Here is a 26,383-nt window from a genome sequence, read left to right as displayed (position 1 = left end):
CATCTGTGCCTTGTTTGAAAGCTGTTGCAGGCTTCCTAACTTCTTGGATACTAATCAGTATGGATTGGTTCATACAATATAGCCCATTTTCTACTATTCTTCAGATTTTCCTAGTTCAAGTGTATCAAACATTTTTTTCTAATTTGGCAGTTTAATAGTGGCCATTCCAGAATGTCAGGGATCTGAGATGCCCCATAGAACACTCATAGAACAGTTATGGACATGCACAGAGACAAAATTTTATGTCTGTGATACTTAAGTGCCAAAAGTTAAGCAGCAACAAAATGAGGCAAAAAAAAAATGCCCCAAACAGTATTCTAGGTCTTGATTTAATCAATTTTAGTTCCTTAAGATATTTAACTGTAAATACTTGCTATGATTTCATCAAACTGTTCATTTGTTCTTGGGGACAAATATGTCAGATGGTTAGCCATGGATGGACGAAATGTCTTTCTGAGTCTACTGAAAAATGTTAATTTCTCTTTTGTGTTAATGTCAATTTAATCAAGGTAACGGTAGTTCTAAGATAAATTTGATCTTTCTTTAATATCTTGTATATGAAAACTTCATGCTGCTTCTGTTTACAGCAGAAAGGTCAAAAACATTCACTATGGAAAGTCATCCTACTTTATTCTCTTGGTAAAATAGTTTTTTTTTTTTAATCATTATTTCTGTTGGAGTGGTTTCAAAAATCATATCACTTTTAATGTGATAATTGTGTTACATAATTTTTACATGTTTGCAGGTTGGATTTCATATGCTTGAATTTTACATTCACTACATCTGCTTTCAAAACCCTGTTTCTTTTTGGAAGGTTGTTACCTCTGTTTTGCGTCTGATTCTCACATGAGAAAACTGGCACTGTGTTTCTTGAAGCACCAGCTCCTGTTTCCTGTTGCAAGGCTACTGCTTTCAGCACTTTGATTCCCGTAAGGGGCCAGTCAGGCTTTACTCTTCCACACTGGAGAGTGTAGTGGGAGGAATCCATTTAGATTCCATATGCAGTGAGCACAGATATAAAAGGCTGTATTCAAGTGGTTTTCATGTATCCCTTCTACTGCAACACATTTGCCAGTCCTCAGAAGTATGTTACATTAATTTACATTTAAAATGTTAAGTAGAATTCGGATTTATTTTCTTTTATGCATGAAAAGCAATTTGCTTTTTTGAGAAACAGTAAAAAAGAGGTGTTCAGACTGGAAAACAAGCTGATTTAAGGAGAGTGTTGAGAAGAGCAGGCAGGCAGGAGCTTTTCCTACCTGCCGTTGGGGGGAGAAGGAGCAGGCTACTAGACTCTTCTTGCTGCACTGAAAAAAGTTACATGACAGATGGTCTTGTTGTCATAAATGAAAAAAGGTTATTGTAGTCAAACACAGTTCTGAGCATGATTTCCACAGTGCTTCACCCCAGACTGCTGCTGGGAAGTGCAGAAAAAACAATGTGTAAAACCCCTTAATCTGCACAGAAACTGATACTGAAAACCAAGGCATAAAACTGCAATTTTAAAACTGTGAAATTACATCTGGTTTGTAAATAAACATTGCTGTCATTTACACTGTTTGGTTCAGTCAGTAAGGCAAAAGCTTAGCAATCCACAGAACGTGTTTACAGCCCTGAGCTGTTTGACATGAGCTGCCAGCACAGCATTTTATATGTGTAGCATCCCCTACTTTATACATAATGAATAACTAGGTAGTATATGATTTAATCTTAAAATATTTTATTAAGCACAGATAATAATGCAGGAATCCATGTAATAAAAAAACTTCAGAGAAAAAGCTATGTTATAATGAGTTACTATAAATATTGCACTTAAAATTCTTATTTTACATATATAACTCCTTAAAAAAATGGACAATTATTATAAATTAACATCTTCCAAGTAACTGGAATTTGGTATGTTTCAGATCAGATGGCTGTGCTGCAAATCTTCAACTTTCGTATTCAGGATTTGTAACTGATGCCACTTTGTGCTGGAATGAGCTTAGGTGGGTACGAGGGAGGAAAGGGTAAGCATGGTCTTAGTGCTGACAGTCAGTGTTTTCATGACTTAAACTAAGTGAAAATTCTTTTCCAAGAGAGATGATAGAGTGCAGCTGCAGAGTTCAGTTTTAACATGTTCTATTTTTCAAGGCATTCAGGATCTTTTGGTTCTTAGTCTTAAAACTCATGACAAAGCTGTTGGGAAGGACTTTGCCTCTACCGTCTTCTTCTACTTGACCCATGATGATGTAGTTTAAACCTATAAAGGAAAGTATGATATTACAAGGCAGAACTCCAGGGCGTGATCTAGTAAGTATAGTTCTATATCTGTGGTCTGCATTCATTTTCACTCTGTTACCACTGTCTTGTGGCATTTTTTCCTTCCTACCCAAAGCATATACAAAGCATACAATGAACCACAATTACATAAAAATCAAGTAGATAAGTAAGCATCTACTGTATAGTTAAACATACGGGAGATATTTTTTTAAGAAGATTTGTCAAATGAGTCTAAAAAACATTAGAAAGGCAGTATAAACACTGGATAACTTAGTCACTAACATCCGAAGAGGAATGCGTCTCATTAATTTTTGGATATTTTTTCATATGCTCAGTTTGTAGGGTAATGCACCTAATTCTTTCCATTCCCTTTTTCTCCCCCAGGTACGTAAACATACTCTAGAAATATATAGAGGCAGTTGGGTAAGCAGAGTGGACTTAATGCATGATAAACCCTGGCTTTGGAGCAATCAGTTGGATTTGAGTATTTGCAAGGCTTAGAAAGATTAGAGATTTGCAAGGCCTCAGGCAGGAAAGAGTGGTGTTATAGGGGAGTAAGCAGAAATGCACAAAGTTTAGATATTAAGTAATGGCTATTAAATAATTCACAGAGATTTAGGAAGAGAAACAAAAGTATGTGGTTTGGAGCCAGCAGTCTACCTAAAAGGAGACAATTTGTTCCACCAAGGATGCTATTATGTCTCCCAGACAGATGTCTGGTTTCCAAAGAACTAAAGGTAAAAGAAAAAAAAATCTGACAAGGATTGTTCGCTTTGGTACTGCCCCCTTTGAAGTAATACTTAACATTTAGGACACCACTGGCATTTACGTGGGTTTTCTTTTTTGGTAATTATTAGATTATGTTGACTGTTTCCTGCTATGGCTCCATCCACGTATGTTCTCCTGTTTTACTGGTATGCGCAGGAGGAAAAGCTAATGACTGTTGTATTTTTTGCTTAGTTACTTCAGTGAAACAGCCTCAGTATTTCTTATAGCATTGTATAGGTTGCCCTTGTTATGTTTAACTGGCAATCTTTGTTGATCTACTCTGTAAAATAATACTGTTTAAAATAGCTATAGAAATACTAGCTGTTTACAGGTATAGAATGAGCTGTTCTATATTAATACTACTGGCATTGCTACAGCAAAGATGTAAATCTGTACAGGAGAGAAGCAACAGGATAACACATTATTTTTTATTTGCTGTGACATACTGCACTTTCAGGTTCAGTATGCTGTTGTTTTTCCATTCTGAATAACCGCGTATGAAAACTATATCCAAAAATACATATATGTAAAAAACAAAATCAAACTGAGTTTCATTTGAGAGAGCTAAGTCAGATTTTACTTTCTGTCATGCAAGTATTAAAAACAATGTTTTTCAAACTCATTTGAACTGAGTCTCATCTTTTATAGGTAAAACTAAGAATGAAATACAAACCTAAATAACTAGTTGTTTGTGTCTTAATTTCATTTAAATATTAGTTGCTGATTATAGAATCAATTATTGTAATTCTGATTTTTGTGTTCGTAGAACAATTTTCAAAACTTTTATAAACAAACAAAGCAGTTATTTTGCTGTACTTACCTCTTCTGATGAGAGGACACTGCTTACATACTACAACAATCTTGGCACTCATACTCTTGCCTGCTTGCTGGATTGCTAGATTTCCCTCCTTATATACATTAATAATCGATATTGTTGCATGCAAACTTCCAGCACGCGTTACTGCTGTGATTACTGTTCCAGTTATTACTAGAAAAAAGACATTTGATACATTTTAATTAATCTTTTAGAAATAAATTTGGGGGACCATAGAAATTGAATTAACATATTAGTCCTTAATAAAGATGCAAATAATACTGGAAACAGTCTCTCAATATGTGGGTGATGCCAGTAATAAAAACTCACTACCGACAAATTTTGGTGGCACCAAATATAAAACTTTTCCTAGAATGCATCAATCATTGAGAAGCCCTGTCCTAAATTTTGATAATTTTAGTTAAGCACTACAACGTGATACTATTTTCAATGACTAATCTTAAAACAGTGGAGAAGATGAACTGAAAATACTCTAGCGCAAAGCTGAATTCCCGGCTCTCCTGCAGTCTCATGCTGCAGTGATTTCATTCTGCTTTAGGGTGCAGCCACTACCCTGGTCTGGTTTTCAGCAAAATGATACTAAGCTGTCCCCACTTCCTGAAACAGGAGACTTTCTCTAATCGCATGGGTTTAGCTATAAAATTAGAGTGAATTAGATTTAAAAAGAAAAAAAAATGGTTTGGGGACGAAGTTGTTGCATCCAAGTTGGCATACAGGATTAATGGTTGTAAGGCATCTTTTAAGGGAATTAAGAAGCTAAGTATTGATTTGGAAAAAGCCTCTGAGACATAACAGATCATCAGTGACAATGCTATCCAATTATACAGCAAACACCCTTTTTTATCAGTGATTAGTGTCTGTGGATGAAAAGCACTTTTTTAAGCTTCCATGCCTTATAAATTATTTTAGAAGTATTTTGGAAGTTTATAAACTGAGTTATGGAACAGTCAGCAGATATGGCATAAAATGTGTATTGGCCGGTTACAGATGAGTGAGGTGACGAGACAGTAATTGAATCAATGCTCTCCTACAGGAGGCTGCCTTATGTTTAGTCATTTGGTTTTTAGATTGAGGAAGTATGCTTGTTTCAGACATACCTGCAGTGCCTATTTCAGAATATCTCCAAGAGCGTTTTAAGTGATACACAGATACTAATGTCAGATACGCACATAAGAGGATGTAAAAACATCACTTATGTATTAATTAAAACTCAGAAATACATCTGGTAAAATTCCTAGATGTGTAAACATACAGTGTCAAGTGAGTAAGAAACAGACTTTGCTTTCTTACCAAAGTTGCTTGAACAGTAATTGCTTTCAAGAGTCCCACTCCTTTTACACTTTTGCTGACACAGGGCAACTGTAGGTTTCAAACCTTTTTGAAGAGCACATAATAAATTAAAATAAGATATTTTGAAACAAATGCAAGCAGTATGCTTGGGGAAATAAAAATCTGGATATGCACATAAACGCCACAATAACCATATACCCCTTTCCTGCCATCAACTCCAATCTTCTTTCCACGTGCGTTTTAATGGTATTACACAGTGGGATTTTTACAGAGAATGTTTGATTGTGCTGTGCTTTTAAATGTGTAACTTGTTAGTGTTCTTGCCTATTGTAATATAGTCCTTGTAGTACATTTTAAGTATGATAACATTAGATTACAGTAACATTTACTTCAGAGGGAGGGAGTGGACTTCTGTCAGAAATTACAGTGCTGTGATGGAAGAGATCAGAGTTCAAATTCCCATCTTTTTTTTCTAAATTTTTTACATAGCTTCATGACATGAAGTACTGTATAATTTTTATTGATGACATTGAAACACATTATAACGTGTGAATTATCTGCTTAACATTAGGGGCTACAGCTGCTTAGCACTAACTTACATTTCCTTTCTGAAACAATGCTTTGCTTAAAGACAAGTAAATACTCTCCTTCACACCAGCTCCTTAGGTTGCATATTAGTAGTCTCTGTACTTGATCTCGCTAACACTTTGCACATAAGGCTGTATTATTTTTAAGGTTTTAATGTCCTTTTCAAATTTGTTTGGAATGGGTCGATGAGGTCACAATTACTAGAAAGATGGAGCTGAGAGATGGACAGGTTAAAAAATAAATAAATCAGACAACCTACATAACCCTGATTTCCCCCGAAAGAAAATAAATTAGTTACGAAGAATATCTTGGCTTTTTTTCTTTAGAATGCAGCATTTTGCAAAAGTCTTAGCCTATAATTTCTGAAAAAGAGCTTCTGACTGATTACTTATTTATGTTCTTACAGTTCTCAATTATATTTATACTTCTCTTTTAATGAATTAACTGATTCTTTTTATGAAGATTTCTGAAATTCAGCTGAGTGGCAAACAAATTTATTTGTCTTCCGTGTACATCCATGACTGTTAGATCTTCCTGTTCATTATTTTGCCTTTCAAATCCCAACTTTAAAAATTCATCCCCATATTTTTCATTGATGTGGGTTTTGGTTTTTGTTTGTTTTGCTTTGAATTGTTTGGTTTTGTTTTGCTTGTCTGTTTTTAGTCTTCATGTGATCTTCATTGGTGTTCAGTAAGACTTCAGAAAGCTTGCAGCATGAGATGTGACACCTCCAACACCCTGTCTCAGTTAATCAAGGCTAACTTTAAGGAGTCCTTTATAGTGAAAAAGAGCTGAATTACTTATCATTGGACTGCTAGTCACATCGGAATGATTTACAGGTCATTATGATTGCATGTTTTTCATGTTTATTTTCATCTATTTTAAATACCTCAGTCTCAGTATTTAAGCACCACAACTTCTTGGTTTCCTGCTGACAAGCCATTTCTGTCCTGACTTCTGATACATTTTAAGTACAGATCAGGTTCTGTTGCAAAACATCATAAATAATTTGGTTTTGTGCTATAACTGTATCTTAAACTGTTCTCATTCAGGTTATAGAAATTGTAAGAATTTGTCCCTTCAGTATGTCAGTAATGAGGTAGTTTTGGTAAGGCCTTCAGAGAAATCCTCCCCTGATCTTTCATATGTTCTGTTTGGTCTTAAATATAAAAGTAAACTTATTTTTAGTCTGACGTATTTCTTCATAAATTCTTGTCCCTGAAAATCTTTGAATAAAAACAATTCTGAGAGCATCACATTGACAGGATGTTGGCAGAATCTGAAGAGAGCTCAGGCGGCTTCCATAACAATTTATCTTAATAACTACATGAAGAGAAATATGGCCAGATTTTTACATATTAATTTATTTAGAAGAAAAAGTTCCTTGAAATAAAACTGTTTCCTGAAATATGTAGAACTTATTGTACAAAAGAATTTTCTTTACGTTTCTATGGAATTTGGTGAAAGATTCTCGCTAGTTAGCTGTCAAAAATTGAGAAGAGACAAGAATATTCTCTGAGCTGGAGTGAGTAACTGTTACAGTGAACTGGAGAGTTTTCTTTTTAATAATGTTAACTAGATTCTATGTGCTCTCTTGAGTATATTAATTTTAATTAATTTCCTCAACATCTTAAATACTAACAAACCACGAAACTAACTTTTAATATACCTTCTGTTAATTTTTTCCAAAACCTTCTTCTCCTGGAATACATTATTTTTCTAATCAAATAAATCCAATAAAAAAAAAAATCTTACTTGATGTAGAAGGGGTTGTTGTGGTAGTAGGTGGAACTGTAGTTGTTGGTAACTTTTTTGGTCTAAATTTATAATGGCCAATAAAACCATCAGCCGTTAAACTTAAGTCAGATAAAAACTGAATGAGCAACTCATTTTTCTCAGATAGGATAGGCCTGGAATAGAAAAAAGTAACTTCCATTAGTTTTAATGTCAAAGCCAAAAACCATTAATAGAATTCTTGTCACAAAAAAAAGGTGCTTCATGTTTATTATTATTATAAATGCTCTATCTGCCCCCAGACTAATACTGAAATACATGTTCCTTTGCTAGCATGTCAGACACTGATGTTAGAACTGAGAACCTCATTCTGTTGAATCATAAACCTCTAATTCCTGAGGGTTATGTCAGTGTAAGTATCTTTAAATTCCTTTGTGGCTTCATTGCAGACTTCACTTACATGGAATGACGAGGGCTAGATTAATGCCTTGGGGAAATATAATAAAGAAATCCTCAATAGATAGCAGAGGTGAGTAAATGTTTTGGGGTTTTAAATCATTTTTTGTCTATTGAAAAATACATATTTGGAAGGTCTGAAGAAAATTAATTTGATGTTGGACTCTGGAATTGTTCAATAAAAACACTAAAAAATATTTGGGGTTGGTACTACTTCTGTGGACCCAGGTTTTACCAATGATTGGATACTGAGGCCTTAGAGAGCTAATGCTGTTACTTTGTTAGGATTTGAAAATTTGTAAACAAGCACTCTTCTGTGTGTTAATTTTCAGTTCATAAACTGTGTAGTATCTATTGTGACACTGTCTCTGGATTTAGATGTAGTGTGATGAGTCTTCATTCAAGACTACTGTTAGAGCAAACTGTATGGCATGCAAGTCTAGCAAAGGAACACTTCTCTTGTTCTTTTGAGCATTCCACAGACCTTGTCTCAATATTCATTTATAATTATTAACACAGATTATCTTGTTTGGAAAGAGGAAGAAAAATTAATATAGAGATAAACATAGAGGCAAAAGATACTTGAGAGAAGAAAAGAGAAAATGGTTTTAAGATGTATTTTCACTAAACTGACTTTGTTGCTTCTTCTCAGGAAATCTGACAGTGTTCATGAGCCTTTAGCAGGAGTTCTTCAAGATGCTTTTTAGGGCTTTTAGAGTAAAAACTTGTCATTATCTCCTTTTTCTTTTTTCCTTTTTTCTTTTTTTTTTTTTCCCCAGGTATTTCAGAAATCAGCTCACTGAGGGTTGAGTTTGACATAACCAAAAGTAAGTGCATGATTATCTGGAATTCCGATTTACAGTTACTGCGGTAATTGCACAGATTGATTTTCTTACCACAGTATTGATGCAGGCTGCAGAATTAGGAGGGGGGTTACCAGCTGTAGGAAAGCTTTGTCTGCTTGCTGAACACCAGAAGTAAAACACCAAGTAATCTAAAAAATTTGACCGGTGTATACTATCTTTTTGAAAAAAGGCTTTTTGTCTCAAGGGTAGATGGTGTGTTTGTTTTTTAGAGTGATGATTTCTCCTAATTTATTATTATGATCTGTACTATTCATTTATGTAGTGTACGAATTGCACTCAGGAATCAGATATGTGGTTACGCTATGTGCTTCCTGGTCTACAGTTGGATCTCGGTTAATCTCTGCAACCACCAAATGAGTTCAAGGTATCTACTTTACTAATCTTTCTTAAGTATGCTGTTTCTGTTACAAAATGCCACATTACATTGTCTGTAACTACTGGTTAATGAGTTCCACCTTGTTTAATTGCTGTGTCAGATCCATAAATAATACTCTATATAGAAGTCCTCCTTCATGATTCAGTTTACATACCATGATTTCAGTATTTTTTACAACAGTGGTCCTGTCCTTACTGTTTTTCTGAACCCAGCTGATAAATTTTGGTGAGAATTCTGCAGAGCTAGTGGAAAATCCCCAAGAGCCATACTTTCTCCCTTTCCACTGGATACATAAGCTGTCTATATATTATTTTGTAAGGGAAAGTGACTATTCAAGCTCTGGACTAGATCAGGATAGTAAGCAATGCTGTCCTAAAACTTTCTTTCAGGAAACTTCTAACATTCTGTAACAGGAAATCTCATCTCTGAGCTATGTGGCCTGGGTCTGAGCCCAGACTTCTGCCCTTATTTACCTGTTGCACAAAGTCCATACTAAAATGACTATATTTTTGAAGCCCACTAGGGCTTTGGCAGACCAATTCACAGCTTTGACCTGCTGTGGGGAAAGATGCTGAGCCACAGTTGAGAGGTGGTTTAGGAAGCCACTCCTGGTCACCTCTCAGGGATTAACTAGCACTTCTTTCTTCTGTGTTGCTTTGTCAGTCAAGACCAAATCCTGACGGTTCAAAGCATACTGCACAGCTGGGCTATGTCTTAACTGGAAAGAGGCAACTAAGTCACAGGGACTGGAGGCCACCGGCTTCATTTTTGAAGGGGTGTTGTTCCCTGCTGTTTTTTGAGAACCAAGGGAAGGGTAAGATCTTGTAGAATTCACTTCTTACCTCAGTTGGAAAAGGTCTGCAATGTCACAACTTAAATAGGAAAAAGAGAAAGTTAAACTGGACTCTAATTGTGCTCTATTCAGGTAGGAAACTAGTCCGTGTACTCAATCGTCCTTTGGATCCAACTTGTGCTCAGCAAAACACCCATGGCAGGAAGGTATTTGTATGGAACATTGCTAGTTAAGTATTTCTAGGGGCAGATTCAGTTAGGTTATTTATTTTTTGTTTATTTTACAGGAGCTTAAAGGTAAATACCTTACTGATCTATGTTAAGGGTTCAGCTGTAAGGGATGGATTTGTAAAGTCACAATGAGGTTCTCATGCTATGCTCCTCAATGAGGTACCTGTCTACGTTGTTGTAAAGCACTAAATAACATTACTAACCTCTGTCATCTGCTGGCCATTGTGTTTTACTCTGTGTAAAATACTGGCATGTGTCCAGTAGAGTTCCCTTGGGGAAGAGTTTTTTTTTTACTTCAGATGATGATTTTTTGTTATCTGATATATATACTGGTGCTTACAACATTCAGCTCAAATAAATGTATTGCCTGATTGGAGATGTATTCGATCTACCTGCAGTCATTCTGAGTGCCACGGCGCTGCAAGGCAACAATGCGTGGCATCTTTTTTTCCAGGCAAAACTCTAAGCTGGAAAGTATGAAGTGGCTTTGCTATGGACACATACATGAGGCAAAAATGGAGGAGTTCTGAATGTCATTTGGCAAAGGGGTGGAAGTGGATGTCCAAGACTTGTAACCCACCTTCTTGCCTTATGGACTCTAATACTAACTCTGCCTTGCACGGTCTCCTTCCATACTACAGCCTTTGGGTTGGAGGCAATAAGGGAAGATAGTTCTACTTCTGCTAGTGAAGTTTGTCCTGCAAATAAGGAAGTGATTATGTATGTAACTACAGCTCAAATTTAGTCTCTTGCGTCATTTTAATGGCCTAAATTAACTAGCACTTCACAATTTTACCTGTAAGACCTTCTGGTGTCAGTATCTTTTTTACAGAGCAGGTTTTTAACTTTATTACAAGAAGACAGCACTGAACTTAAGCCTGAAAAGAATTATCTTTTCCAAATTGGAACTTGATGTTTAAAAAAAAAAAAGTGCAACTCCAGACCAAAAGCCTGAGGTGGCTGAAGGAAACTGAAGTTAATATATTTTAGGTGCAACACTGCCCTTAATTAAATCCTTACCAAATTTCAAATACATTTCTGTAGGGCTAGCCTCTATTTCTAGCATTTTCATGCTATTAGGTAATGATCAGAAATAGCAAGAGAAAGAGTATAGCTGCTGCATGGAGAAGAAAAGTCCTTTTAGAATTCTGCAGAATGTCTGCCTCCCCTCTTGTCTCTGGAGGGTATACCACATAACCTTAGAAAAAGAACCAACCAAAACCCAAAAAACCTCACAGTAAATCCCAAGAAAGACTGAGGCATGCACCTCCTCCCCTTATACCATAATTACTTGCTCTTGGGAATCAAACTAGCTGTCACTTCTGAGACTTAAATCTATTCACACACTTCCATGAATTTTTTAATAGCTTGTATTTCTTCATCCCCTTCATCTTGTAAAGCTACTCAGTTTTAAGATGCTTAATGGAAGGGGAACAAGGGAGGAAAAAAGTTAAAAATTACTAGCCTTGCTCAAAAAAGACATACTTTTTAAATAATTATAATCTACTATTGCTACTGTTCCTTGCACTGGGGCTGTTTCTTGGGCGTTGGAGAGGTGGGGCCATTATGGGGAGGTCTCGTGTTTATTTGGGGGTTGGGATTTTGAAAACGTTGGGAGTGGTTTTGTTGGTTTTTTTTAGCACAGGTGGGAAGGATGGTAGCAGCAGCAGTTTGACAGTAAAGCTGCTGAAAGCCTGTGGTGCTACCCAGCACGCTCATGTGCCAGGAGGGGACACACCTCGGCACAGCTGGAAGAGATGGTGAGCAGTGACACACAAGAGATGGTAAGCAGTGACGCATGGAGCAGCCGTGGAACATGCAGAAGGGGTGTGACTGAAGGTAACATGAGTCAGATCAAGTGAGTCAAGAGCCAAGGGACTAGGGCGTTCAGCTGGATCCTGCACTTCAGCATCTACCATCAAAACACAGTAAGTGATGCTAGTGTTCAGCTAGCATTAATACTGGTATCATACCAATATCAGTAGCGTTACTGTTGGCATTATTAGACTGAGCTCTAATGAGCCTCGAGGGACAGGATAGAACAGGGGTTGGAGCCAGGGCTAGTCATGGAGGGACAGAGGAAAAGAGAAAACCTCAGGAGAGACAAGATACTAAACAACTCCTAGAAATGCAATTGGAGATAGAAAATGAGATATTTAAGGGAAAAAAAAATATCTTTCAAAAGCCTAGTACAGAACCATTAGCAAAGTGACATATAGTGTTGTAAAGTTCATCATCAAAGACAGTTACTTACGCTGGTGGACTGTCTCCACAATACTTCCCAATCCTTTTCGCATCGTTGACTTCCCCACCATTAAACACTGCAACATAGTCATATCTGCAGTAGTTGTCTCTCTCCACATCAAACTTCTCAAACTTTAATTCTATTAGCTGCAGAGAAAGTGCAAGTAACTTACTAAGACTTTGGTATGCAGAATTTGAGCAGTACTTATAGTAAATGACCTCTTCATATGAACTACTAAATGATTTTTGCCTTCCATAAAGCAAAAGTCCTTAATCCACTTGATCGTGGATTTGGTATTTGAATCTCTCTAGCAAACACTTCAAAATAGGACCTTAGTATTCTATATAACATTTTGTTCTCAAGTATATGCAAATATAGCTTCTTGTAGTTATCTTTATGAGTGAATGTAAACTGAATAGTAATAGTTAGGTGTTGCACTGTTTTTAAAGAAACTAACTTAAATCTAAACCACAGAAAGAGGGCTATTAGTGCCATTGTATCACCCTAGATACGCTAATGAAAAAGCAAGGCCAAAGTTGGTAAGAACCATTTCACTGACTAGATCAAGAGCAGATTTTAAACCACTGCTCTGTGGTTGCAAATCCCCTATTTACTTGATGTAGAAATAAGAAGGTCAAACACAATAATATCAATAGAAAATTACTAAACAATAAGACTAAAACCAAGGGAAACTAAGTAGTTAAAGAAATAATGTTTCCATACAGAATTTCCATAAATGTTAGGGTTTCAGAAGTCCTAGCTGTGAACTAGTATAACTGTTATTTCTAGTACTGATGTTATTTTCTCCAATATAACTTGTAATTTATGTACTTTTCTACTCAAGAAAGAAAAACAATGGAAAAGAAATTGCAGGTATGAGTCTGAAAGTAAGTCCTGCAGCATGCTTTTCAGTTGTGTGCAGCAAGGAAGGAAAACACAACATAACTACATGAATGAAACAAAGGTAATGCCTACATTTAGGTTGCTTCTTTATATGAAGTACAACAGTATTTTTAATCATCCTCCAGTAAATAGCACAAATGAGACTTGAATGACAACACTGAATTGTGTTGGCTGTGGGTATGCAGGATTTCTCTTCAAAGGGCTGTCTCAAACAAGATGCTATTAAATGTTTTAAGACTACAAAGCCATCTGTAGATCACCTACATGTTAATTTACTAACATAGTAAAGGTGATCTTGTTCTACATCTGTAATAAAGGTAGCCTGCTATCACCTCATGTTTTAGTTTTGCCAGGATATGCTTTTGCACTATTGACATATAATGCATCATTTTGTTACCTCAAAAGTATAAGTAGCCCAGGGCAAAGAGAAACTTCAAGGACAGCAATTTGGTTTCTGAGACGAGCAAGAGGTTTGTTTCAAGAACCTTGTCACCAATATGGGAAAAAATGCACTGTAAATGGAAGTACTTATCTCATTAATAGGCTTATGACCAAAAGATGGTATAGAAAGGAGTAATGCAAGTGGAAACAGAAATGCTGAATTTTTCCATACACAGGAAAAGCAGCATGCCATCATGCCTACTTTACTATTTATTGTTCATAAGTGCTCTTTGCACTAACAGAGAGGTATTTCATGATAGATTAGAAGCTCTTCACCATCATGAGGAGCTGCTCCATCTTCTGAAATAAATGAAGAAATTATTTGGTTATATTAGAAGCAAAACACTGGCTTGTTTTATTGCTCACATGCTTGTGAAAGGAAGTGGAGAAAGTGTGACCTAAACTTTGGCAAATGGGAGAGTGAAAAGCTTTTTATTTGAACTTGGAGAGAGATGCTTACTCACTACATTTTCAAAAATTGCTCTTGTTATTGTCAAAACTCTCCCCTGTTTGCATGCAAGCAACCACTTTTGCAGCACGTGAAAGATATATATTCGGACGCATGGATTTATGGAGCAGGATGCTGAAAAGGCACAAGATAGTGCCTTAATTTTTATGCTTACATTTCCTAGATCTTCTCTACAAGCTTGGGAAGAGTTTTTAGGCTTATCTAGAGATGGCTGAAAAGAACTGACGTAATCTGCAGTTTAAAGATAAGATTTTAAAAATGACTGCCTCTCTATAGGTTTGTTAAATGACCTGTACCTAGCAAGCAAGGAATGTGGATTAAAGAGGAGAACAGGAAAGACTAAGCTGACATACTGCTTCAGTTCAAGGGGAAAAAATATCTTGGGAAATGGAAAAGTATGAAAGATCTGAAGAATATATTTATCTGGGGCAGCTTTTTTAGAGGATTATGGTCACGAGCAGAAGATTAAGGAGAAAGTTTTCTTTACATGTAGAGGAATGTAAAAAGCTGGAGATAGTTAAGAAAAGCAAACATGCTCGGTGACCAGGATATTCAATCAATGTAGAGTTTCTGCCAGGTTACAGAGCAGATGGCTCAGCAACAATCACAAAATGTGAAGCTAGGACTGAGACGAGCTCTACGGCATAGGGAACAACATGTTCTGGCCATGTGTGGCAAACAGTGGCAAATGAGCCATATTTCTCTACTGTTAGATCTCTGAGTCTTACTGAAGTGGTAATGTACACTTGAAGGTGTCTGGCTAATTAAGCAATCATGTTATGAGATAAAGCCTTCCAAATATAAAATAAGACAAATTTTATGAATTGTACGTTGAAGATCCCTGTGCAAGACAGATCTGAATATATTCCCAGTACTGCGAGCGGAACCAATAAAATAATTTCTGCTTTTAATAAATTCAGTCAGCTCTACTCGAGTCCCTCTGTAACAAACAGCACTAATGCTGAAAATGCTACAGATGGAGTTAGACTTTAAACTTAGCGTTTGTCATCATCATGCCTGGTGCTGAGATGATCACCTCCTCGAACTTAATTTACATGATGTTTAGTTAATTAACAAAATCACCTTTAAAAGATCCTCATTAAAAGCCTCACCAGCCATAGCTGGTCTGAAAGTTTAATATAGGGGAATGTGTCAGCACACATAAACCAGCATGTAATGTTTAGTTTCCTCAAGTGAGCCTGGTCATGTATGAGAAAAAGGTGAGTACAGCTGGGGCTAGGTGGGCCCACACTACTCCAAATTTCAGCCAGTGTTTTCACTGTTGGAGTGCCATGCAAGCAGCACATCACATGCACGGGCTGTTGGCAACATGTCAACACTGGTGGGTAGCGGGAGGCGCGGGGCGATAGCGGCGCCTTACCTGGTTCTTCGGGGCGACGATGTGCCAGGAGCACGTAACTCCGGCTGGGTAATCCCGCTCCGGCCAGTTGGGCGTTTGGAAGGAGCCAGAAGGCTTCTCCAGTCGTCCCCCACAGTACTGATCTCCTGGAAGTACAGTACACCATGCAAAGTAGAGGCCAAAAGCAATGTGTGTGACCCAGTTGATGCGCTGGCTTCGCTGTGCCGGTGCCCAGGCACTGGTGGGGGGCCGTGAGGCCTCGGGGCAGATCTAGGCCGGGTCTGCTCCATGCTGGACTCAGACAGTTCTGCCCAGTTCCTGCTGGCCCCAATGGCTGAACCACAGGGTATGGCTGAGCCCAGCAACCCAGCTGGTGGTGCCTTGGGGAAAAGAGATTTAAGAAAGGGCAGAAAGATGAAGTGAAAGGGGGGGTACAGTGAGAACCAGCCCTATGAGCACCTGGGTCAGAGGAGGAGGAGGAGTTGGAGCATGGCTTCCCCACAGCCCCTAGTGGAGCCATGTGGAGGTGACAGTGTTCCCTGAAGGAACTGCCACCTGTGGAGAGCCCACGATGGAGCAAGTCATTTTTCTCTATATCTACTCCTCACAGTCCCAAATTACAAGCCTATATCAGGTATGTAATCTTTACTTATAATACCATTAGGAGTCTTTATTAAAGTGACTCTATCTTGTCATGGTTGTCTAATATGTTTTTCAGAAAGTTGTCCACACTGATGGAACTGGAAGGACTAATGAGTTAGCTGTCATCTGCACTACATCAGCCCAAAAACCTGTCTAGTCTGGTAGCAAAATACCAAAAGCCTTGAAATGAGTTAATTGGTATGGCAGGCACCCAGTAATATGACCTCCCTGTAATGTCACAGATTTACCAAGCAAAAGGTAATGCCTTTGTGTTCAATAACCCCTAAAAAGTTTTTCTTTCATACTTTTTCCTAATTGTTTTTAAACTTGATGTAGAAATTTTCAATCCGTGATGTCCCGTGGCACAGCACTCCACCACTTGACAGCTCATTAGGAAGAATCACCATTTCCTTTCCTTTGCAGCCACTTGCTCATCTGTCTCTTGTATTAGAAACAGTGGCTGTGTTCCCCATTCACTTTTTCCACACTGGCCATGACTTGAGGGCCCTCTCCTATACCCCCACTGAGCTTCTCTTTTCCAGCCTGAAGAGATCCATGAAAAGGTTTGGTTTTCATACTGTTTTCAAAAAAATGTTAAGTTTCTGTATTTTTTTTGTTACTTACTGAGCACTGGAAGGATGCTTAATTACTGCTTTTGTTATTATGCTCAATTACTGTTTTCATAAATTACTCTATTTCAAACCCATGATCTCATTCCTAAATACTACAGTCAATTCAGAGCCTGTCATATACATGAAGTTAGGGTGTTTTCTCCCTTATTTGCAACGTTTATCTACATTGAATTTAATTTTATTGACAAGCTATTACCATATCGCTGCTAGATGCGGTCCTGCAATTCAAAATAGTCAGCCCTCCTCTTTGCTATTTTGATTAACTATTATGGGTAATCAATTATACTTCGCTATTTGCTAAGTAAGGTAATTAACGAATACATTGAGCAACACAATCCCTAATATTTCTAGCATCACATCTTTAGCATTAGTGTAGCTCTCCATAGAGTTGTACAGTTATATTTGTCTTCAGCACATACATAATTGACAGTTACCTCTTTCATGTGGTTCTGCTGCAGAAAACTTTGCAATGAATCCACTTCCAGCCGTATTAGCATCTGAAGTCATCTGCACCAACATTTTATTGCTGTTGGATACAAGGGCTCCTGGTTTCACAGTACCACAGAACCTGCCGATGCGTTGTCCATTGGCATGGCCGTTGTATATATCCACAAAATCATATCGGCACAAATTGTCACTTTCCAGGTCTAAATATCTAAAAGAAAGAACCACAACTTTTCCTTCTGGAACCTGCAGAGAGAGAGAGAGAGAGAGGGGGGGAGAGAGAAAGAGAGAGAGAGGTGTGTGTAGGGGGGATATATCTTGAGGTGTGACTGACACATACCTATCTGATCCCACTTTTTGCATGGATATTTTCATGTCCTTCTACTTTCACCAGTTAAGCTCTTTTTCCTCATACTATGCTCTAGTATGTTTTTTAAAATCATATTGGACCAATCATAAAAATAAAACTCTAGCCATCTCTGTTAGCATTATTGTCTATCTGATGCACTGTACCCTCTAGCCAGACTGTCATAGTTAGTTATATGCCTTCACCTCCCAGATCAGTTTGGCATGTTTCACTTCTCTGCTGAAAGTATTGCAATCAACCATGCAGCTCCCTGTCACCAAGTGAGGCTAGGAGGATAAGATTAATGAGATTTTTTTTTAAATACAGAACAAGTAATTTACAATTTTGAGAAAATGAAATGGTTCTTGTTATCTTGCTGATGTGTCATATTATTTATCAACATAATTTACATTTGTAACTCCAAATGGAAACTTCACAGCTAATACTGTACAACCCTAATAGTCAGCTATCGGAGTGGGTTCATTTAGCATGAAAGCTGAAGTGAAAGAGTTATATTTGGAAAGAACATGTGAAACTATAAGCAGAGTTCAAAAAAAAAAACAAAAACATTTGTGGGTGTCCTCAATATAGAAAAGAGTTTTGTTTTCTGAAATATCTGCGGAAACATAAGGCAAGGTAAATCTTCTTAAATGCTTGTATCTGTGGACATTGTGAAAGAGGCAAAAGTAGTGAAAAGGATGTAAATTATGAGAGCGTAATAGTTTACGAGGGGAACGCTTCCTCAGATAGACTTGCAAGCTTTTAAGAGCATAAGCAGCACACTGTGAAAACTATTCTAATGAGCACTCAACTCTACTTAACAGGACAGGAAGAAGGGAAACGGTATTTTAAAGTATAGAGGTAACTTAGGCAGAGCGTAATTATCTTCATTCAATTCATAGCCTGGTAGAGTGGTTACCAATTAAAATAATTGCAGCTGTTCTGTTTTACTGAGACATTGCTATGATTTTCAGCTTTAAATATATAACACACACTTAATATATCTGCAGTAAGTCCACATTTAAGGCACTTCATTTAAGAGTTCATGAATTTTTTTTCTTCTTAACAGTGACTTATTTTAAAACACCAGTTTGAGATAAACTAGAACTGAACTGTGCCTACATGAAATCATCAAACAGCATTGGAATTTTATGAGTCTCAGTTGTTAAAAATGCCTTGTCAGATGGAAGTGGATAGATGGAAGTGACTTCTTAACCACGGAAGAGAGTAATAATAGCAACAGCTCCAAATGTAATGAAAAACGTGCTGTATACATGCTAAGGTTACTTGCTCATGCAGATGCTTTTATGTCCAGTGCCAGTACTGATTCTGCAGGGCCGACTTCTGCAAGGGCTGTTCACATCTGTCCAGGGCCCATGCAGACACGGGCTGACCAGCCCCACAGCAGTTCACGTTGTTGCACAGAATATAGTTTCAGAACATTTTCCTTTAATCCTTGTTCAAAGTTCTTTCCAAAACTGCATGCAGCTCTCCTGTGGTGACGTACATTATTACTACTACTACTACTACATTAAAACCACAAAACTCATTTAATCTTACCCAGAAATTCCACAGCATGATGACTATGTTTTAGGAAACTTTAAAGCCAGATGTTAGGTTTAACTGTCATGCTACTGAAATGAGCAAGCCATATAGCTGGTATAGGAAAATAACCCACATGTATATTTATTCAGCATAAGGCCAATATAGATGGGTGGACACTTTGTAAGACATCCTGTGAAAGCAATATGACTCCTTGAATCACTGCTCTCATAACTAAATGTCTTATTATTGCATTCACTTTTGTCTTGTGGTCTGAATCACCAAGAGGCATTAAGAAAAGAAGCGAAGAGGAACTAAGGATTCATGTCAGAAGACATGAATGTTATTTGTGGTTATACTACAAACTCTATGAGACAAAACAGATCAGTTAAAAAAAAATCTGGCTGTAAATTTAGTCAGATAAAGTTAGATTTAGGCAGCTAAATAAAAGCAGCTTTTTTATATTTTTTCTCTCCCCAGAAGTAGTAAACAGCTGTATATAAAATAACACATGCTCTTCTGGGGTTGGAACACTTGTTATTCTTAAGTCTACACAACTGGTACAATAGGAATTAAATAAGGTAACCTCTAAAGGTTATCATGTTTTAATTTAATACAGGCTGAGCTACTTGTCCAACACTTCCTACAACAAACCATGGTTTTCAGTGTATTTGCAGTTTTACTAACTTATCTTTAATGAGTTTCCCCTTTTTCTTCCACTGTTTTTGAAAGTTGAGCTGCTCTATCACGTTAGGTTAGTTTTATCAGTGCTTATGAGATTTTTCCCTACTTTCTCAGCTTCAGTTTCTTCTTTGAAGACATCTTGCCCCTCCCAGAGTTTGGAGAAGGAAGCTGAAATGTGAGAGGTGGCTCGTTCTGGGGTAAGAAACAGGCTTTTTGCTGTCCTTCTAGAAATGCGTTCTGGTTTATCCAAGTCATTATCCTTCAGTAATGCCAATGGGATCTCACTGACAGCTTTGGTGCATGAGCACATTGAGCCAGCACTGCTCTGCTAGTGCCAGCCTCACACCACTCACTTCTGCTGCCAGGCTTTCCCCTCCCTCCTGCTGCCCCAGGGGGGGCATTGAGAGAACCAGGACAGGGGACCGACTTGCGCTCAGGGGGGAAAGGAGGCTGGCAAAGCAGCCAAACTCTGAGTTGCCAGTCAACCATTCACTCAAGTCTTGGGCTTTAAGGTTCCCCTTCTTCTCTTTCCACCATTGACTATGTTATACTATACCACATTGCATTATAGATTTAATTACAGATTTTAGTCTCTCCAGCTTCTGTTAATTCAGCGTATTTACCTTGGCCAAGACTGTTCCCCACAGATGTACTCAGCCACATGGTTGTGTGTGTTCAACAAGGAACCCTTGCCAGACCTTAGTTGTCAGAATAATCCTTGCTCACATTTAGCTGAATTTGGGGAGATAAGTTATTTATGTATCATGTTTATATATATGTTCACACATACAAATGTGTGAACTCAGTTCCTTAATCACAGACACTACATACTGTCATTACTATATAAACTAATGTTGCTTATTAAAATAATATTTGTCATGATTCACAAAAATAACAAATGTGTTCCGTCATGTTAAAATGAATTGAAAGTTTGTGGTCTGACCAGATGACATGTGAGAGTGCAGATGATGGTAGTTCCACATTCTGGCAACAGCCACACCAGTTAGCAGCTATTCCCAAGGAATCTCGCCCTGAATATAGGCATCTTTGCGAAACAATACATTTATTTGACTTCTACCATTTCCTTTTTAAAAAGTTGAAACTAATGTGTTAAAATCTGCCAGTGTTTATCCTAAGACATCAAAAATATTGCTCCATGAGAAACCCAAAGGGAGAAAGCACAGGCCAGCATGACTCAGTTTTGTTTACTTTGAGACACATCTGAGCCTTATGCAGTAAGAAGATGGGATACCTCAGAGAAGGAATTGGAAGGAATTGTAGCTCTGTTCTTAAAAAGAAAGAGGAATCAAAGGAAGAAGTGATGCCTTCCCTGCAGGGTGTGCCTTATTTTTCTGTTTTATCCATCCAGCTGGTATCTCACAATAGCAGAGCCACAACGTCTGCCCCTCCTTGTCAACTAAATGTGACCGACCCATACTTGCCCTTGGCTTTTCTTCTTATTTGATTCTCTGGACTTTTTTAGGATCAGATATTATGACACTGAACTCACATGAAGGATGCCACTTCTTTTCACAAACTTGCAGTACTCCTATAGTAGGTTAAAGGAAAAGAGCAGTCCCTGAATTTTTAGGGAGAGTTGTTCTAGAGTGTAATGCCTATAAATCATCTGTATAGATTATTAACTTCTTAGAAAGGGTGGGATTATTTCAGAAATATACAACTCACCACAAAATAAGGTTCCCAGATCTTTTTTTTGATTGCCATTCATTATAGGCATTTCATGTAATCTTAATCAAAATTCACTTACATTTAACGTACTTGAGCTGTTTTTCTGTTGTTATTCTGACTGAAAACAAAGCTTTTTCATGATTGGGCCTCTTTAAGTATCTGGCAAGATACTCACAGTGTCCCACTCTTCCAAGTTATGTATTTGAGATTATTTGCTTTGGAAATAACCTTTTGTTGGTGAAAAATCCTGAAATGCCAACCTTCTGAGAAAATATTTTGGCTGATTTTTAAACCTATATTGTAAATGTTTACTATCAAAATGCTGATTGTATGTTTTGCCACAGCAGTCCTAGGTAACTTTCAAAAACATACCAGCTACTTTCAAGCCAAATATATTGGCTGTCTCTGCTGAGAATGAATATGAAAGATATTTGGAATTACATCCTGGGAAGAACCATAGTTCCTGCCCAGTCCCTTGTTCCCTAACTCCATCATCTCCAGCCACAAAAGAACAATTTAAAAAAATCCTATCAGTTTGCTCTCCCTGGCAAAAGCACAATATTATGTTAAACTATGTCTTTTCAATCCATACAACCATGGGTAAAGACCTGTTCTCTACTAGGAGGGAAGTTGCACAACTATATGGGAAAACAAATGCTTAAAATGTAGAGAAAACGATTCAAAATATTTCAGTCCCCCAGGGCAGATTGCCAATGCCCTGATAAGTAAAAATTTTCAAACCCTGCTTATTGTCAGCAAACCTGCTGGAACACAGCTCTCGAACCTATAAATATATGACCTTATGTAACTCTGACGGTCTTAGGTATCATTTTTGCATATAAAAAAAAGTTGTTAGACTTTTAAGAGAACTACAGTCTGCCAGAAAAAGACAGGACAGTAATCCAGATTCTTGGACTATGTGACACATTTGTGTGAGGTGATGGCCAAGAAAGGATTACAGAGTATTAAAAGTAAATGTATATGACATTTTAGATAAAGCTATATATGTTACTATAGGAAAGGAAATAGCTGTACAAATGACTTCTTAGCAAAGCCAACTAAAAGCTGCTGGGTAGTCTGCCAAGGTTGTAATATAACCACAAGCATGTGCTGAACACTTCTTAGAGCTCTTAGAATAGAGAAGCTGTTTTCTTTAGCCAGCTGAAAAGTCCCAGTCTCTTGAAATAACAGAACCATAACTGAGTTAGAGAGACTCTTCTAGCTCTAGCAAACCAGTTGGAAAGATTTCAGCTGACACCTGAATGCTACATTGCTTTATCTGTATTACCCGTAACATTTTCTAAGCCTACTTTCTTCTAAAGAATGAATTAGCTGTCACCACCTCACTGGGGATTTCTTCTCTAGAAGATGAGATCCTCTAGTTGAGAAAACAACAGCCTCATGCTTCTTGTGACCCAGATGCAAAGTGAATTGATGTCTCTCCAGTCTTGCAGACTTGTCAGATCCTGCATGAGGCAGAGGGTTTTCAGTAAGGGAAGGTGCTCGCAGCCTTTGGCTAAAACTGACAGGCAAAAGCCTTAGTCACCTTCCAAGATCAGATGCTAAGTGAAGAAGCCTAACATAGTAACTGCAGCATATTTCTTCATGGCAGTGTAATTTGCTTTCCTATTTGGGTGCTACTGCAAACTGGTCTGAGCCTCAGCCATATCTGGTGAAAGGATTTTGTTGTTCAAAGTCAGGCTAGCCGGGTCCTTAAGTATACCACTTCCCCTTGGTTGGGTAAGTCGCTTTCTTTTTACAGAAGGTATGGACTGAGTCTTCCTAGTTATCATAGTCTTTGCCTTCCATATATCCTTGCCTGCACATCCAAAACACAGTGTTCTGCACAATTCACAGGGAAAAAAAAATCAGCCTGGCATAGTGAACAGCAGTGTCTAAGGTACTGCAGTCGTGCAGCTCTTCAACATTGGGTGAGCTACAAGAGGGTAGGCGTACATCAGTCAGAAGGGCAAGAGTAAATGGCAGCACAGCAGCAAAGTAAGAGTGAGGATGACTGTGAAATGCCAGAAGCCATTGAGCTCCCTCCTGTGATCCATAGAGCCTGAGTGCAGGCACAGCTCTGCTACAGCTTTGTGGTAAGGCTGCTCACATCTGTGCAAGGCTACCCTGGATGCTCACATCTTGCTGGCAACAGCAGCATTAAGTCTGCAATGAAACCAGTTGGTGTGGATTCTTTAAATACAATTGTTCTCTTCTCCCTCTACTTCCAGTAGAGGATGAAGGGCAAATCCATAGGATCCATCAGTAAATTCTTTTTCAGGGCTGCTTCCATTTGTAGTCTGAATTTTTTAATGGTAAAAAAATAAAATAAAATTACACTCTAGTCACCAAAATGATAATTTTCCTCCAGATTCAATTTTGAACTTTTGAAGATCCAAGACCAACTTATATTGATAAATTAACTTTGATTATTTTTCCTTCTATTTAAGGCACGCATGCATGACTCCAAATAGAATTTGTCTGCTCTTTGGATTGTAAACTGGGCCACGCTAATTGCTGTTATCTCAGCCTCCTCAGACAGCAGGAAGCATGTTTGTTTACAAGCATATGCTACATCTCACATCGTACTCTTCCGGATAATGCCAGTCACAGATTAAAGGTAACCTTTAACTTGGCCCTAATAATAAGGCAACATAAAGGTGCAGTAGGCGGCTGCTGCAGCTTCACTGGTATCCTTCAGATAAAATGATTAAAATTACATCTTTCATTTGGTACAAGAGTCATTTAACAGAACACTGTAAACAGATCAATGTCTCTTGCTTTGCGTCAGCATCTCTATAGTAGCAAGAGACAATTATCGTCTAGCATCCTATTCAACAGCCATCACCTAGCTTGTAATGCGGCCTTTAAACTAAGGTCATCTTCGTCTTCAACGCAGAGACTCATTTTTTTCATACTTTTTGTACTTCTTTTTCTTCTGTCAAGTCCACATTCTAGGCCTGAATGTCACAGTAGGTCTAAGTGAACTGTGCCTAAAAAAGAGGGGAATTTCATGGGCAATTTTGGAAGGCGCAGTTTAGGCAGACGTGAGGAAAAGTAATGTTTATTCAGAACTCTTTCTCTGAGTTTGTGGACAAGGGCACATCCAGCACTGAAGTGTTTAGTTCTAGCTGCTTAATGCTATTTGCTGCTCACGAATGCTATGTCTCTGCCCTACAGCCTTATTTCAGCATCAAAATGTCAATCATACCATATGCTTTTGCACGGTCATTTTTAAATGTAACACCACTTTCTTACTGCTTTGTCAGCTTGCTGTATGCCAGACTCACTTGTGCTGGCTGGTAGAACAGTGTTATTAGCGTGCTACAGGTAAACCTGTTGACAGTATTTTTGGTTTTGCTTGAAACTTCTCCTGTTTCTTGTTGCCAACAAATTTTGCTTTTCTGATTCCTTACATTATCTACACCTTAAAGCTTTACTTTAATCCTTTTGGTCTAATGGTCTAACTATTGATTTCTCTAGTGATGGGAAGGGTACATACTTGCTTTTAAGGGAGTTGATTTTAAAACCATTAGAGGTGTTTCTGTGGAAGTCTATTAAATTTTGATTCTGCTAATAGACAAGGTCAGTTCTACACTGCACCTTTCAGCAACTGTCATCATATTAGAGTAACCCTAAAATGCTCCAGGTAGTTGAGCTGCTCTGAGTTATTGAGGTCATTACTGCACACATCTGCTATCCCATATGAACCACTGGCATTAACAACAAGCAGCTCTTCATCGAATCACAGAATCACTAAGGTTGGAAAAGCCCTCCAAGCTCATCTGGTCCAACCATCCCCCTACCACCAATGTCACCCACTAACCCATGTCCCCAAGCACCACATCCAACCTTCCCTTGAACACCCCCAGCCACTGTGACTCCACCACTTCCCTGGGCAACCCCTTCCACTGCCTGACCACTCTTCCAGCACTGAGTTCGTGATAGTAAAGACTCTTACTGTGATCTTCCAAGTGCATTTGCTGTTCGGAGGGTAGACTCCAGGAAACCCTTCACTCCCAATAAAGCCCGACTCTCCAGACACAACTCCTCCACATGCAAAGGTAGGCCTGAGAACAACAAGAAAAAAAAACCACCTTTCATTTACTGTTTGTGTGCCAGCAAAGCTGGAAGGGACAAGCACCGAGACGGAGCCCCGGGCCTGCCCCTCCTCGCTGCCCCGGCTCTCAGCCCCGCTGCCCAGCACGGGGCCGCCCTGCGGGGCACCGGGGGCTGCGGTTGGGGTGCTGGGGGTGCCGGGGCGCCCGCTGGGTGCCGGCCGGGTGCCGGCGGTACCTGTGCGGGGCGGCCTCGGGGCGCGCCGCCGCCAGCAGCGGCAGGAGCAGCGGCAGCAGCGGGGCGGCGGGCGGCATCCTCCGGCGGCGGCGGCGGGGCAGCGCTCTTCGGACGCCCGCTCTGCCCCGGGGCCGGGGGAGGAGGAACAGCCTTCGGCCGCCCTCCGCCCCCGGGGCAGGGCAGGGTAGGGCCACCCTCCGCCCTTTTTTTCCCTCCCTCTTTCGCCGGAGCCGCCTCCCTTTCCCGTGGGGCCGCTGCCCGGGGGTCCCGGCGGTGCCGCGGCGCTCCCCGCATCCCCATGCCCTGGGGACGCGGCTGTCCCCGTCCTCAGGTGGCACACCGCGGCGGGTTGTCCCCGGAGTGAATGAACGCCCTGTCACCGCCTGTGCGGCCGTGCGTCGAGACGTGAAAAATAGCAATGCTACTTTAACGCGTCTTTATTTCAGTTCCAAAGTAAACTTCGAATGCTGCGTTTGGGTTGCCGGTCGGGAA

The 26,383-nt window shown here is 38.9% G+C and overlaps 1 protein-coding gene and 1 long non-coding RNA gene across 2 annotated transcripts; one reads left to right on the top strand and one right to left on the bottom strand.

Moving 5' to 3' along the window:
* Nucleotides 1-1,698: 1,698 nt before the first annotated feature.
* On the bottom strand, nucleotides 1,699-26,047 carry PCOLCE2 (procollagen C-endopeptidase enhancer 2). Its single transcript, XM_048062920.2, has 9 exons — nucleotides 25,892-26,047; nucleotides 25,557-25,665; nucleotides 17,325-17,580; nucleotides 15,638-15,762; nucleotides 12,453-12,589; nucleotides 7,499-7,653; nucleotides 5,156-5,239; nucleotides 3,851-4,018; nucleotides 1,699-2,242 (listed from the first exon to the last, which is right to left on the bottom strand). Exons 1-9 carry the CDS (start codon nucleotides 25,966-25,968, stop codon nucleotides 2,112-2,114), a joined length of 1,242 nt encoding a protein of 413 aa, XP_047918877.1. The 5' UTR covers nucleotides 25,969-26,047; the 3' UTR covers nucleotides 1,699-2,111.
* On the top strand, nucleotides 16,032-25,560 carry LOC136791440 (uncharacterized). The gene is made up of 3 exons (XR_010833527.1): nucleotides 16,032-16,516; nucleotides 20,021-20,103; nucleotides 24,046-25,560. It is a non-coding gene; the product is annotated as an uncharacterized lncRNA (long non-coding RNA).
* Nucleotides 26,048-26,383: the final 336 nt, after the last annotated feature.

The sequence above is a fragment of the Anser cygnoides genome, chromosome 9 (assembly GCF_040182565.1).
Source record: "Anser cygnoides isolate HZ-2024a breed goose chromosome 9, Taihu_goose_T2T_genome, whole genome shotgun sequence".
Lineage (NCBI taxonomy): Eukaryota > Metazoa > Chordata > Aves > Anseriformes > Anatidae > Anser > Anser cygnoides.
The sequence above is the reverse complement of the archived record's forward strand: the minus strand, read 5'-3'. Positions and strand labels throughout refer to the sequence as shown.

Excerpts from the sequence above, each read along its gene's own strand:
- PCOLCE2 (XM_048062920.2), bottom strand. The coding sequence starts at position 25,968 with ATGCCGCCCGCCGCCCCGCTGCTGCCGCTGCTCCTGCCGCTGCTGGCG. Across the intron at positions 12,590-15,637 it reads TCGTCGCCCCGAAGAACCAG|CTAATAGAATTAAAGTTTGA; the intron begins GTAAGGCGCCGC and ends CTTTCTCTGCAG. Across the intron at positions 4,019-5,155 it reads TTACTGTTCAAGCAACTTTG|TAATAACTGGAACAGTAATC; the intron begins GTAAGAAAGCAA and ends TCTTTTTTCTAG.